At 49.5% G+C, this 15,216-nt stretch overlaps 2 protein-coding genes across 5 annotated transcripts; one reads left to right on the top strand and one right to left on the bottom strand.

Annotated features, from left to right (window-relative positions):
- Positions 1-151: 151 nt before the first annotated feature.
- Positions 152-4,060, top strand: lyve1a (lymphatic vessel endothelial hyaluronic receptor 1a). Its single transcript, XM_047041269.1, has 6 exons — positions 152-1,400; positions 1,850-2,030; positions 2,214-2,353; positions 2,864-3,121; positions 3,246-3,324; positions 3,406-4,060. Exons 1-6 carry the CDS (start codon positions 1,307-1,309, stop codon positions 3,602-3,604), a joined length of 951 nt encoding a protein of 316 aa, XP_046897225.1. The 5' UTR covers positions 152-1,306; the 3' UTR covers positions 3,605-4,060.
- A 98-nt stretch (positions 4,061-4,158) lies between these two features.
- Positions 4,159-13,211, bottom strand: ampd3a (adenosine monophosphate deaminase 3a). 4 transcript variants are annotated; one of them, XM_047041266.1, is made up of 16 exons: positions 13,116-13,211; positions 12,680-12,755; positions 9,388-9,610; positions 8,925-9,099; positions 8,550-8,715; positions 8,164-8,383; positions 7,839-7,968; positions 7,554-7,748; positions 7,295-7,426; positions 6,994-7,157; positions 6,750-6,876; positions 6,507-6,670; positions 5,892-6,012; positions 5,418-5,591; positions 5,213-5,323; positions 4,159-5,093 (listed from the first exon to the last, which is right to left on the bottom strand). In XM_047041266.1, exons 2-16 carry the CDS (start codon positions 12,735-12,737, stop codon positions 4,917-4,919), a joined length of 2,337 nt encoding a protein of 778 aa, XP_046897222.1. In that variant the 5' UTR covers positions 12,738-12,755; positions 13,116-13,211; the 3' UTR covers positions 4,159-4,916. The 4 variants fall into 4 exon arrangements, with proteins under 4 accessions (XP_046897222.1, XP_046897224.1, XP_046897220.1 ...); XM_047041268.1 differs by lacking the exon at positions 12,680-12,755 and having other exon boundaries at positions 13,116-13,198; XM_047041264.1 differs by lacking the exons at positions 12,680-12,755; positions 13,116-13,211 and adding an exon at positions 11,791-12,356.
- Between the last annotated feature and the right edge of the window lie 2,005 nt (positions 13,212-15,216).

Genomic DNA, 15,216 nt, shown 5'->3' with positions numbered 1-15,216 from the left:
TCTGTGTCCTCAGAGCACTGAACGACAACTCATGTACGCCAGCACTTTTAGACAGCATGAGACTATTCTGTTTTTAAAATCTTCCAAGTGTGCCAGCATTGTATTGTTTCTATGTTGTGTGTCCCCCCCCACCTTGAAATAAAGGTGCCTTAAAACTCCCTGCAATCTTTTCAATCGTGATAAGTTCCATTAGGTGCAGTTTAAAGCCAACAGGTGTTTTAGCAGAATGCAAACTTTGACCTGCCAAAAAAGAGACATAGCATTTGAGCTGTTAATTAAAATAAGGATTGTTTATTTCAGAACAGAAGGATACTACCAGCCTCTCATTGCAGCAGCTCTTATCAAGAAACCTCTCACATTCGATAATTGACTTCATCAACATGAAGCACTATCTCACGAAGGCTGTACAAAGTCATTGTACAAAGTACACCATACACCGAACTAAGTCATCGTATTCCCATTAGTCCACAATCATGACAAACAGACAAAAGAAAATCCCTCCTGGTGTTGATTGGTGACCCCTACCTGCGTCATGTCCTGCTGGCTGGGCTCAGGCTGAGATGTTTTGCTGGAAGTGGGATGTTGCAGGGTTGTCCCTGGAACGTTGCTGGGACATGACTCCCGGTATGTGTCAGAGGCACTTTAGAGGAAGCCGAGATTCTGATGCTTTTTAATAACTGAAGGCTGTAGGGAGGAATCTCTTGTGGAACCAGACCCCATGTTGACTGACTCTGAGGAGGGATTTTTAAATGATGTCCTAAGCTGGATTCATTCTGAAAAGTTAAGGATTTAAAGATACGTTTAACATATAAAAGCAAAGAGAGGGATAACTGGTTGTTCTTGAATAAAAGAGCATTGACTCTTGAAACTGCTTTTCAAACTTTGTACCTGTTTCATAGCACTCCAATCAGTACATATGCATCTCCTCACCATACGTAATGTAAAAATACTTAAACATAACAGAAAAACATGACTGAAGGTGAAAACATAACCTTTTTTTGTATTAATGATGTTAGCAGTACAAGCTCTGTCTTAATACCGTGTTCTGTTAACTTGTTGGCTCTCCTCTCTTTTTCTTGGACCTGGTAGCTGTAGTATGTGACCTCTTTTGATGTAAGCCGTCCACTCTGCTTCCTCTTCCTGTTCCCTGCTGCCTGTTGGCCTGGTGACCACCGCATCCCACTGGTCGGTTGTTCGTCAGGGCATTCAGTCCACACCAGCCCAACCTTCTGGAAGGAATCACCTCTCTCTTAACCCACAAGTTCCCAGACACACAGAGGAACACTGAAAGCCCCAGCTGAGCTTGATGATCACTATGATGAAGTTCTGGATCTTGTTTCTGCTGCTGATTCCAGCTCTGACCATCTCCGGGCTCAAGACTAGTCGCAGAAGCTTAAAAGGTAAAGTATTTGTATTAATTATCTGATGTTTTCAAACGTGTTTCTCATGTACATGGACATAGAAAGAAGATATTTTCTATGTATGCCTGAGAATGATTATTAGGATTTTCTTATTTTCGTATTATTGTTATTTTGTTACATGATTTTTTTAAATATTGCTTGACATAATAGTATTATCCTATACACTACATTATTATTTGCATGCTCAGTCTGTATTTAGATAATAAGATAGTACAACTTTTTATAGAATGTGTATACTGTATGTACAGTATATTGGGATTATTACATATTATTCAAATATATAGTGAATTGTTAAATACAGAACCATCTAACTGTGTTTGATCTATATTTTTGGTTTAAATATCAAAAATGGTTAAAAACCTTAATGATAGGAAAACCAATACAATTAGTTTGCATGAAACAAATGCCATACTATTTATCCTCCTCAGTTTTTCCACATGGTCACACAGTCGCAGGTGTGTTTCAAGTGAGCTACAAGACCACCCGGAACCAGCTGGAGTATGCCTACAACGTGTCGGAGGCCAGAGAGCTGTGCCAGGTGCTGGGGGTGACCATCGCCTCCAAGGCCCAGGTGGAGGAGGCCCTGAGTCGGGGTCTGGAGACATGCAGGTGAGGAGGTCCCTGATCCACCCCTCCAGAGGAGAACTTTCATATACCGTCACATGACAGTGAGACTCACAAACGGGGTTTTCATCCGTTCCTCATACAGAGAGCAACTGTTTTACTTACCTGTGGTACTGTTTACTGTGGTAGGTTGTTCTCCTGCATGCTCTCCCTGTGGTTTGTCTTCAGGTTTGGGTGGATCGATGAGCATTTTGCTGTAATCCCCCGTGTCACAGCCAGCGAAATTTGTGGAAAGAACCAGACAGGGGTTGTGACTTGGAGAGCTCCTGTCCAAAAACAATTTGATGTGTTCTGCTTCAACCAAACAGGTAAGGGACATTTAGCTCTTCAATCGTTTATTGATGAAATTCCAAAAGGTCTTGCTGACTCACAAGAGCAGAGGACGTACAGGCCTTTCACTCCCTCGCCCTGAACTGCCAGTTTTTTTCGGTGATGTTTCTGGCGTTTGTCCAGTACAGAGAATACCGTCATCCCCATACTCTCATATCCGCTTGTGCTTGTGAGGAGATTATCTGGAATTGTACAAACGTGAACGGAAGGGAAAAAAGGGAAATTCAATAAAACCTTTCACATCAACTTCCTGTGCAGTCACTTGGAAGGGGGGGGGGGCGCTGTGGGGGGAGACGAGGGTGGGGGGGGAGCAGGAGGGGTAGAGGAGAGTGGCAAAGTTGTGCGAATGGAGGGAACGGAACAAGTGTGGCCCACCGTCTCAGGGGGCATCCCTTTCCGGATGCGAATGCACTGACCCAGTCGCATGAAATCTGTCATTTAAACACGTTTGACAAACTCTGCGACTTCAACACACGCTTCCTCCACAGAGTCACAATTGGAGGATGCGACCACTGATAGCCCTGTGGCCGTGAGCGAGCCCAGGGAGCGAGCGCCTCGTCCTCCTCTCTCAGGGAATGGACCCTCCATCTCAGCCCCACGCCCTCCGTCTGTCATCCGGCATCCTCCCTCCCAGTCCACTCCCCAGTCTCGCCCCTCCACCTCTCCCCCCCTCTCTCCAGACAACCCGGCGGAGGAAGAGAATGAGCTGCCTCAGTCCGTGAGCGCCGCTGGCTCTGGTGTCGGAGGTCTGTGATGTTCCACCAGTTCAAACAACATGTTCTGCGGCCTTTTGTGGTCACTGTTGTCAGTCACTGCCTAAACATTCAGAATAGAAAGTACTAATTCATACTTTTTGCTTTGTGTTGACAGCCATTCCCAAAGCACTGATGATCAGCTCGACTTTTCTGCTTTTCCTGGCTACGGCTGCCGTCCTCTGGTACTTCAAAATGTAATTGAGTTCCCATTTAGTTGTAAAGAATGGCTGCCGGTCATCGTCAGGATCCTTCCGTTCATTTCGTTTCTTTTAAAGAAAGAGGAGCTGGTTCCTGTGCTGGGGAGCTGAGCAGAAGACGGAGAGAGTGGAGGCGGAGGAGTGGACCCCCACCTGGAAGAAGGACCAGCCGGAGGGCCACAGGGAGCCTGAGGAGGACGGCTGCAGAGGCACAGCCGGCGACGTTAGCGTCAACAACAACCTTGACTCCAAGACGGACACAGACACAGTGCCTTGATACGTTCAGGAGAATGGCTTCTCAGACACCAGATGTTAAACTTTTTACATTTATGTACGTTTTGTAACATAGGTATTGACCACAGCATGTTCTGTTGAAATGCATTTATTTGCATTTATTATGCTTCACAGGTTTTTGTTTCAGACACTACCTGACACGTGTGGGCTCCAGACAGATTTGAAATTGAAACTGAAATGGCTTTCGGCCACTACATGGTGATGTTACAGTTGTAAGGCAATCCAGAAGGGTGGAGTTGAGGACGGATTGTGTTTCAGTAGTTTAGGAATAATATATGCAGTAGGCCCTGAACATTCTGCTATGCAGACTGGTAACTTGCTTTCTCATATAAACTCATTCAACTGGCTCATACTGTCAAAAAAGATCACGGTCATCCTTGTGACAATTTTTTTTTAAATAAATTTGTACTGAGGTTGGGTTCCCCAGAATTACCTGTTCCTTTTTTAGTGTTCCTGGTTATTACATACTATTATGCAATAATCTGTCAAATATAAGTAATAGAGTGAGAATTTTTACATCTTTATTGATGACAAATATGCTGAAAAGGGTCAGTTTATTGTAGCCTCGGGTCATCCAGTAATGCGCAAAGAAGAAGAACAAGGAGAAGGCATGTTTGTACATGGAGTGTACTAGACTAAACTCACAAATGTTTTTAGTGTCATGTCTTACAGCAACAACCAAAAACGAAACAACAGTGCATGAGCGTGAAATCTTGCATGATCATACAAATAGAAATCGATACATGTTATATGGAGATTCAAACAAAACATTGCCCATCTGTCATGCCTGACTGTTACACGGTCTTTACATGTTTCTGACTGCGCTCACTGTAGCCTCCAAACAGCCTCTGACGTCCCATCCAATCAGAGGAGAGACAGTGGAACCAAACCAGACTTCATTCATCACTGCCAGAGCCGGGTTCCAGTCCCTCAGATAAACACTGTCAGGCTCTCTCAACAGCTGGGACCGCCCAGCAGAAGCCTGACAGTGAGGCGGACTTGCAGACAGACGGACAATGTTTCCTACCCCAGAACTCCCTCTTGGAAAAAAACAAAGCATTGCATAACAGAACACAAATGTTCCTAGATGTACTGTAAGGACAGGACTTTGTTGACTAGAATTGCTTTTCTTGTGTTTTCTTTGGAACAACATACATGCAGTAAGACAAATGATAGCCTTTGAAAGGGTGAGATTGTGTTTGTAATGATCCATCCGTGCGAGAAACATCATTTGGTGAATATCGGCTTCCGTGCTTTGAGACCCAGGCTGGTCAAGATGGAGGTCCATCTTGCGGTCAGACTGGCTGCATGCTGACAGCCTCAGACTTCACAGCGTCCACTAGGAAACTGAGTTCGTTGCACAGCGTCTCGTGGCGGTACGCCATGCGGATCTGAGCCACGTTGGTCCGCCGGATGTCATTCCCCTCAGGCCCGTCCTTCAGGTAGCTCGCACCCAGGAAGTGCTTCTTCTCCTGGAAACACCACATGACCGAGAGACTACATCACAGTATGATCATGATCAAACAGCAGGATTGTGACAGCAGTAGGCAGGAATAAGTAGGACACAAAGTGTTTGACCGAGGCTGTGTACCTGGTGGGACAGGCCACTCTGCAGCACGCTGTTCCTGGCTATCTCACACACATCACAGGTGCTCAGCTTCCACAGCTGGGCTGCTATGGCATACTCCTCCATCAGCGCCTCCTACAGGGCACATGGAGACATGGCAGCTGGTTACCACCTCTCACGCACACATGTAGGGAGGAGGACAGGTGTTGAGACAGAGGGATCGGGGTACCTTGGTGTAGTGGAACTGCATGGGGTCGTCAGTGGAGAGGGAGACACACAAGCCCTTGTGCAGGAACTCTCGGAGGGGGTTCTTGGAGTACTCCAGGAAGAGGCTGTTGTTGCTGAGGGGAGACATGGCGATGGGCACCTGGGCCAGGTAGTACAGGTACTGCAGCACTGGACTCTGGGAGGGCATGAGTGTGTGGTTACAAATAAAGTTGTATTTGAATAGCCTGTTTCACAAGACAACGTGACAGAGAGCTTCACATCGAACCGCACCTAAACCAACCGAAAAATCTCCATTAGTCTACGTAAACTATTTGTCCCTTTGGATAAAAGTGTCTGGTAAATGAGCCAATTGAAATATACTGTTGTATAATCAATCTTCTGTACCAGTTTTAGTGTGTCAGGCATCATGCTGGGAACATCAGGAATGAGTTGAGGTCATTTGTGTCAGTCTGTATTCTCATACAGTGTCAAGTACCTTCTTCAGGTTGAGTCCGTGGGAGATGTTGTCTGATGTGAGGAAGGCAGAGACCAGGTGTGTGATGGAACCAGCCTCGCCACAGTGAGGACGGAACTGGAACGTGCTCAGACCTCGCTCTCTGTCTCAGACACAGTGACATGGTCAGGATTCTCACATATTCATGCACTGCACACACACGCGCGCGCGCGCGCGCACCCACATGCGCGCACCCACATGCGCACACCCACATGCCACACACACATGCCACACACACATCACACAACATCTTCCTTGACCTTCAAGGAGTCTGCAGACCTAAATGCCAGTAACTCAAGTCTTCAGAATATTGTAATCCTATTCTACTGTATCTATCGCTGTCAAGGTATTTATAGATGTTCTGGTTCAGTGTTCACAACAGCAGCAGTCCTGTAACTAGACACCTGCTCTCTTGGACTGGCCTTAGGTCATTCTCCAGAGTGTCTCAGAGATGATGTACAGAACAGATGCTGCACAACAATAGGTGTCCAAAACAGCCCAACTTGTCCACTGCTAAAACCAGCAGGGATTATGTCAAAACACACTTATCTGCTGATGGTAGTGTTCGTAGATAGAGAGATGATATGGGGAACTCACTTCCTGAGATTGTTGAGCACCATGATGTTGGCGTACATGTGGAAGATGTAGTAGCTGTAGGGCGGGTTGTCGTCCGTGGTCCACTGCTCAGGTTTGGGGCTCTTGTAAGAGAACATGTGGTCACTGTGCTTGGACTCGTCGTCCACGCTGTCGAAGCCCGTCACCTGGACCAACGAAGGAACAGGAATCAGGACACAAACGCCAACAGATCTTCCTGAGCTGGATCAGAGAGAGAAGACTCACATATTTGAGAAAGACGTGGAGCTCTTTGTGTTTCCGCGGGTTGACCGTAGCCTCGAACAAAGGGAGGAATATGTTCTCCAGCATCTTGGCAAAGTTGGGGACCAACTTTCTGGACTTGAAAATGTCACTGGAGGGCATAAATCACGAAAGGAATTTTAACGAGACTGAGTGGAGGAGCGTTGGCTATAAAACCACTTCAGTCGACAGTTGCGTGTCTCCTGCTGGGACAGAGAGCAGCACTCACTAGATCCTCGGCACTTGGATGATCCACTGCAGGTTGGGCGAGTGCACTTTGTGCAGGATGAACCACTTGGCCAGGCTGTCCCACTCGTCCTGAGAGCGTCCGTAGATGGACAGGCGTGGCTCTGCGTGCTGGTACTTGCTGTCCTCCAGGTCACGAGCCACTTCCTGAGCAGAGCGGGAAGCACAAGAGAAAAGTCAAGTTTATTGTGGCCGGCTCAGGGCTCACTAGGTGCGGTTACGGGCTGACCGACTGCTCGAACTGGGACATGCCTGTGAAGTGACGGTATAGCATGAGAGAGTACCTTGATGATGCGTGCAAAGTACTCTCCGTGGATGAGGTTGTCTGTCTTCAGGTAGATTTCCCTGAGTTCGCTAGCCCCCACTGGGTTGTACTTGGAGTTGAACTTGTCAAACCGATGAAACGTTTGTCTCCCCTGGAAAGGGAGGCGTGTTGAATAATGCACATCCGGGTGAAAGCGAGAGAGAGCAAGAGAGAGAGAGGGAGAGAGAGGGAGAGAGAGAGAGAGACAGAGAGAGAGGGAGAGAGGGAGAGGCTCTTACAGCGTGCACGTCCAGGGAGTCCACGGTGAGGTCGTACGGGTCCATGTTGAGGTTGTGGAACACCTGTCGGAGGGTGAGCTTCCTCCCTGCCTTCTCCAGCACCACCCGCTCCGCCTCCGTCTTGTAGGTGGTCTGGATGAAGTTGAGCAGGTGCTTTTGGGACATGCAGGCCGCTGCGTGAATGTGAGTGTCCACCTGGGGGGGGGGGGGGGGACCCGTCAGGACAGATCCTCTTCAAAGAGACTATTTGAACTTGAAAAGCTCTTAACGTTCGGATGTACCGACCTTCCTGACGTTGTAGAAATCTCTGTGTGGCACGCTCTTTAGCTCCTTCAGCTCTGCCATCTCATTCAGCATCTCGTGCAGGTAGAACTTTGATCCCAGGAAGTTCAGCCGTCTGTGACAATAGGTCTTCCTGCAGAACATGGTACACAGAAAGAGATTCAGATGTAAAAAACTTTTTTTAAGATAAAAAAGAAAGAAAAAGAAAGAAAAATAAAGAAAAGACTCGATACCCTGGTAGATTCTATCAGCAAGCATTCGGACAGGACTGTCACTTAGAACTGAGTTCAGAGTAGAGGATTAAAAGGTGCTACTGGTGGTCACTTACGTGGGCCCATCAACGATCATGGCCAGGACGTGGCTGAGGTCGATGGAGAAGGTCTCCAGGTCTGGGTAGGGCAGGCTGCGAGGCCTGTTCTCACGGAGGGCCTCAGCGCTATCGTACACGTACACGATCCCATCCTTCATCTTCAGCTCATAGCGCAGGTTTTCCGGGAGGTTCTCCATGCTGTAGGGGTCCTCACCCTCTCTGGGACAGTGGCACACATCTGTAACCACAGCAAGGCTAACATTACTTCTGGTAAGATAAACACCCAGGTTTTTTTCTTCAAATGCCTTATGAAAGAGGGCTTGTCAGTCAAGTTACTTCACTACAGGAAGTTGGACACACGTGATTCCCTGCCGCTGGTTGACTTCCTGTGGGCGGTCCCGTACCTGGCCGCACCTCATCCTCCTCCCTCCACTTCTCGTTCTCGGCGTTGCGGAGGAACTGGGCGGTGGTTCGGCAGAAGCGGTGATAGGCCAGCCTGGAGTACTTCTCCCTGATGACCAGAGCTTTCAGCAAGCTCTTGGCTGCTTGCTCGTAGTCCTCCACTGTGATCTAGGGAGAGACCAAACTCATCACTCTCCAGGCTCCAGTTACAGATACAGATCCTCTGGCAGTCACCTGGGAGCTGGAAATCAGGCCAAAACACTTCCACTGCCCTCACATGAGAAGCACTGACTCAGCACTCACAGCCTTGGGCCTGTGTATCTCATGCTGAGGGACATTAGAAGGGTGTTGTGGTGGCATGTGTCCTGAAGGCTCACCCCGGCACAGTAGTCCCCACTAATGGTAACCCTCTGGTACTCGGGGCAGCTCTCTGGGAGGGAGGAGCAGGTGGAGGAGGAGGGAGAGAGGAAGGGGGTCGCCACCGCCCGCGTCCACTCAGCACTCACGGGGATCTGCATGGACTGGGAGCGAATCATCATCAAGCTCTTCTTCCTAGGACGGAAATTAGACCCGGCAAAGTATCAGCACTTGACCGGAGACTGTTTGTATTGTGTTATAAAAGCTCTGAGTCGCAGACATTCGCTGTGTTGGAGTCCCCGCGTCTATGTTATCGTTCATGACCTCAAAGGAACGAGGATGATGCATCGCGTGTTGTGAAATGTGTTCTCAAGCCCCCTCTAACCCCCCCCCCCGCCCCACCCCCGCCCCCCTCCCCCCCAGAAACAGATGATCTGCATCATCTCACGTCCAGCGTGTTCCGAGGCCGTCTCGGCGTCCCACCTCTTGGTGCTCTCCTCAGACTGCTGCTCCGCCAGCTCCTTCAGCAGCTCCCTCTCCTGAGCCTGGTGCAGGCTGATGGGGCAGTCGTCGGGCACGGTGAACATGGACAGGGCATCCTTGGTGTCCTCTTCCTTCAGGGCCGAGGCGTACACCTTCTCAGCCAGCAGGCGCACTTCCTCGTCCACCTCGCTCAAGGTGATCTTGGGGAACTGCCTCGGCATGTCTGCGAGGGAACAGAAACCGTTCAAAGCACCCGTTCCTTCATGGACACCGCTGCCGAAACAAGCCATCGAGACTGTCACGGCCCTTTTTACTCGTCTCTTGCCTGCAGTCAGCTATTCTTCTTTATGGACACTGTCAATACAGAAACGAATCACCCCGGTGTCTTCGTGACAGCAGTTGTTGTGCTTTATACTTTACTGCCCATATCAACGCTCAGGACTAAAATAGCACGTCGAGAGCTATCTGTGTTTCCATGGCCTAACTATCCTGGCTGTTTGTGTGAGAGTCACCAGGGCGTGAAGTTCACCCCTCCACTGTCCCATTTAGCCACGCGTCCCTCTCTCTGCAGATCAAGTGTCGGAATTGAAGGGGGTCTTTGTTTATTCCCCGTCGGTGACATGGAACCCAATCTGCCCCAGAACGAGGTCAGCGGTGAGATTCTGGGGCCGGGATGGGAAGGCCCTGGTGTCATCGCTGACTGGCGGCTGCCAATGTTCCATTCTGCCAAGGCCTTCTAGGAGGCCTGCCATTCATGACACGACTCTGGGACACTGTGAATCCCCCCCCCCCCCCCCCCCCCCCCCCCCGCCGCCGCCACCTCCTGGTCAACAGCTGTGTGTGTGTGGATTCTGCTCCACTGTCTCTCCACACACTCAGAGACAACAGAGCACTTTATAACGCACGGGGGGGGGGGGGGGGGGGGGGGGGGGGGGGGGGGGGGGCTGTCTGATAGGCTCTCTGCAAACAAAGCAGCATTGATCCAGAGATGGATTCCCCATGAATAATTTATCAGCGCAGCGGAATACAATGAGTCAGCTGACCGCATTTGCCTAACTCTCCAGATCATTAAAGTGCACACACGCACGCAAAACCAAACACCATTTTGTGGCGCTGATTCATTGGTTGTGAATCCCTGTCACAGACAATATCACTCAGCCCACCCACATTTAGGACCACCATGCTCATCTCTCTGGCACGGGCTGAACTATCATGCAGTCCCTCAATCAGTACGGTCAGCTGTGCTTTACAGTCCACAGAACCCCCCACCTTTGGCCATCCGATTGGCTCCTGCAGTCTTTTCCCCTGCCGACCTGCAGCTCATCTCTACTCCCCAGGCTGCAGCCCTCACCCCCCTCCCCGCCCCCCCCCCCCCGCCCTCCGTTCAGGCTTACCTTCGGGGCTGCTCACAGCCATGGTGTCCTCTCCCCCTTTTCTCAGTCACACCTTTAGCTCCACGCTACACAACTCTGTACACTGGCTAGTTGGTGGCTAGCTGGCTGGCTGACTGATTGACTGTGAGGCTGGTTAGGCTGACTGTCTATGTAACTGGCTGGCTGGCTGGCTAAACGTCTGGCTGCTCTGTGGGGCAGATCCAGTCGTCCTCTGAGCCTGAGGTGGCACGCGCCCGTGGTTTTGTTTTCTTGAGTGTGGCTTTCTCTCTATTTTAGGAGGCCAATGGCACCATGTCGACAGAGCCAATAATCCTGGGGATATGTCACAGCTGGCTGTCAACAAAGACAGAGTCCCGAGAGAAGCCGTCGCTGGCATCGGCGCGAACACACACACACACACACACCTCGCTCTTCTTGCCACCTCTGAGACTAATCACCAGCATGCAGCCGGTGCGGGCAGTTTACACAAATGATGGTAAACATCACCCAGGTTGATGGACTGCTGCCAGCCCCCCATGCATCAATGTCCTACCTCGGCGTCATTGAAACAAACAGCAAGAATCAACTGTGTGGCCTGTCTTCAGAAGGAGACAGTGGTGATACAGATGAAAATAGCCAATACTGTAATCCTGCTGTTGGCCATGCTCTCGCATTGTACATGACTCATCAGGCAGGTGATTACCCTGAGAAAAGACCGCTCTGCTTTCCACCTCTACAGTTATCCTACTGGCTTACAACAAAGAAACAGTGACACCCAATCCATTACCCTCTGGATTACATTGAGCACACACCACCATTGCTTGGAAAGGACATGCCTTGAACAGGGGGATTGAAACTGTCAAAGACACTGAGTCAGTACTCTGGCTGATGTCTTGACTGTTTACAGTCAACAGTCCTGCCAGAGTTTCTATCTAAACCCCAAAGTCAGAATGCACACACATGCACACATCCATTCACAATGCATACTCTACAGTGCTAAACGCTGAACGCTGCAGAAGGTGTTCTCTACCTGTTCCAGGTGCTGTGTCGACGTCCCGGCGCCCAGAGATGAGGAGAGGTTTCAGCTCCGTGCGTCTCTCTCTCTCTGTCCTAGCTCGCCCTTTCTCCCAGAGGGAACAAGCACTGCAGCTCTGATTACCGTCCTCGCACACTGACTGGAGATCCGGCTGTGACGCACACATCTACCTGTCCCTCTGCTCCCAGTCAGAGGCACCGCACGCACACACGCTCATGCGCATACCCGGGTCGACACATTCCCACACACAGACATACTTGGGTCAAAGGCACGACGGTCTGTGGCTATTTTTACGTGCCATGTTGAAGTTGACTGGTGAAATTATTTATGAATCCCACGGTAAGGGCAGCCAGCCCCCGGGAGCTGGGGTATTGTATGGCCTGTGCCCTGCTCCAGCTGGATTCAGACGGAGACGCCGCTTGTCCCGCATCCCAGCTGACTCACGGCGCATTGATCTGGACATCTGGGCGAGGGAGCATTACATCAGATGGACGAGGGATTTCTGCTGCGGTGCTATTAAAAGGCATTATGGGAGATTAATGTGGGCATCGCTCCACCGATGAGCCTAATGGTGTTCTCTCTTGCACTGATGTGCTTTTAATAGGGGGGTGGGGAATGTGTGAAACTGTGGCTCAGGGGGGTTTATCTTGTACTCTCTGGGCTCTCTCAGACGCCAACCTGCTGTCTCGGAACCCGAGTTCCCAGAATATCTGCTGTACTGGAGAGTCAGTTGCTATTAAGAATAATAATGAAAATATGTTTACAGAAAAAGGCATCCGTATTGCTCTGTTGAAGAGTATGGCAATCTGAACAAGTGGGAGACTGAGAAAAAGAGAGGGTTGGTAGAAGGAGAGAGAGAAAGGGTGGGGAAGAGAGGTCTTACCCTTGCCCAGGCATGGACTGGACTTGTGCTTTGTTTGAGGGTTGTCTTCCTCACTCATCTTTCGGAGCGTGTGGGCCTTGAGGGGGGCCAAGAGGACAGCAGAGCAAATGAAAACTCTGCAGTCGTGTTTGGACGCCAAACACCTTTTCCTGTAGCCGTGGTGTGTCTAGAACAACCACAGGATCGTTTCACGACTGATAGAATTCCTCCTTAACTTGACAGATGGGCTCTTGATGAACACAAACGACATACTGCGCAAGTCATTCATCATGTTTATTTGGAGCCTTTGTCATGACAAGATATCGGAAAATCAGTCAGACCGACTAAAAGCTGGCTAGCAAATTCCACATGTAAGATATCATCAACAGAGACAGGAAACCAACGGTATCATTTCACGTTACTTTGGTGTGGTTTTTGAATGCTGAATCTCTCTCACCTTGTCTCCCTATGTCTCTCTGTGTTCTCCCTGTGTCCCAGTCCCACTCTCCAGTCAGTGTGGGGATGTGAACAGTGGGGAGCTTTCCTCAGGGTAAAGCCTCGGTGCATATCCAACTGCTGTAGTGTTCAGGAGATAACTCACTGCCTTCCAGCGCTGCAGACGACCATCCTTAACCCTGTCACTGCCGCTGTCCGAGGTACCACGGTTGGTAAAAGGCAACCACCCTTCCAGTTCTTGTCGGGATGCACACATGGTTTCAGGTGCTGAACTGGAGGATGTTGAAGACGTGCTGTTCTTTTCTGCTGGTGTGGTTTGTGAGTGCATCAACTTCACTTCAGGTCCTTATACACGTAACAAACAACACAAAACTATCGGTCTGAGACTGGGACATGGTGAACATTTATAATGTGTATCTTCACACTATTTGGTATCATGTTACGGTTTTGTTTTGGTTTGGCCAGCTGTTCATGCATGCGCTCTGTCTGCAGGAGAGAGAGATCGCCCCCCTGTGGACACTTACGTGTATGGCTGCCACGGAGAAGCATGAGCATGTCATATAGAAGATGAAAGTAATACAACCAACTTGCATGTCGAGCCAGATACAGCTTCTATACATCCTATCACAGCACCTTCCCCAGGTAGCGCCAGCAGGAAAGCAGGATTACTGGGACATCACTGTAGCACAGTGTGAGACTCACCAGGCACCCTGAGAGGAAGTCATTCACACCTTCCCTTTCAGCCCAGGAGCCCCAGAGAGCCCGGCTTCACCTAGGAGCTAGTCATCTCCCCCGCACTAATCCTCCCATAGACCTGCTTAGGTCATCAGGACAGGCTGGAGGCCTGGAGGATGAGACTCTGGTCTCTCTTGTGGCCTGGTTTTACTCTGTGACTCAAAGCAAGCCCTATAGACAGACGGCAGGGTTGAATGGATGGATTTGGACTTTTCCCGGCTCCCCTCCTCCTCCTGCCCCCTGCTGCCCACAGTGCAGGGTGTAGGTCGGCCAGTCATTGCGGGTCAGAGGCTTGAATGAAGTTCCTCTCTGAACAGCATGGAAAAACCGCATCAACACCCAAATGAACCCTGGGAAAGGAGGATGTGTCTGGTAAGATAGCACTGTGTCCACAAACATGAGACTGAGATCTTATCCCTCCATCTTCACTGAGTACGAGTATGTTCGGCTTTCCTAACAGCCTGAGGACATGGAGATTGTATCACACTATTACACTACTAATCCATTGATTACGTTCATTTGGATTCTTGAAGTAGACCCTGGCAATGTGCCTTGTGTCTTATTAAATCTCATGTTCGAGGCCTCTAGGAGGGTGATGGGGGATAGAGATAATGACCCTCTGTTGACTTTGTGGTCATTGCCTGTTCCAGCCTTTAACAGTTTTTATTTCTACCGAGTTGAACATGTCGTGTTCTGCTTGACCCACTAGGTGGCAGGTTCTTTTAGTCAGGAACTGGGGCTGTTTACAACAAGACAGTCAGTCACTGTCTTGTTGAACCAAGGTACATTTGACAACTTTGACAGTTTATTTGGTGATATCTATCAGATATGTTCTATGACCTGTTCATCCACATCTTTGTTTGGTTAACTTGACCAAATGTCAGCTTTGAAGATGGAGGTGATGGAGAAGACTTTTGTACTTTTGACATGTTCTGCTGTTGGCTCTCCCTACTCTGTGGTGCGGTGTTGTAGAAAGGTAAAACACATTCAAAGTCAGACCACACCCTGGAAGCAAGTGGATGGATTTCCGATGTGTGCAAGTCTGGATAAAGAAGGAGCCTGGGGTCTCCTGTGTTGAAGTTGTCAACAGAATGTGCAACTGCACACTTATCCCTCAGTGAGACAGTCTGAATATGGTGCTCCAATTTACTTTTCATTTGGCCAAGGTTGTCCCATACGTTCTCTTGTTTTTCTGACCTGTTGGGTTTATGGACTGTGTCAGGCCAAAGCAGTGTGGAAACAATGAGCCATAATCGTACATATACTATTCATTGCCACTAGATGGCAGTAGAGGCCATAAGATGTTGTTCACCCTATCTGGCAAACTGCCTGGCTGTGCATGCTTTCTCCTCATACCATCACACACA

The sequence above is a fragment of the Hypomesus transpacificus genome, chromosome 19 (genome assembly GCF_021917145.1).
Source record: "Hypomesus transpacificus isolate Combined female chromosome 19, fHypTra1, whole genome shotgun sequence".
NCBI classification, from domain to species: Eukaryota; Metazoa; Chordata; class Actinopteri; order Osmeriformes; family Osmeridae; genus Hypomesus; species Hypomesus transpacificus.
The sequence above is the reverse complement of the archived record's forward strand: the minus strand, read 5'-3'. Positions and strand labels throughout refer to the sequence as shown.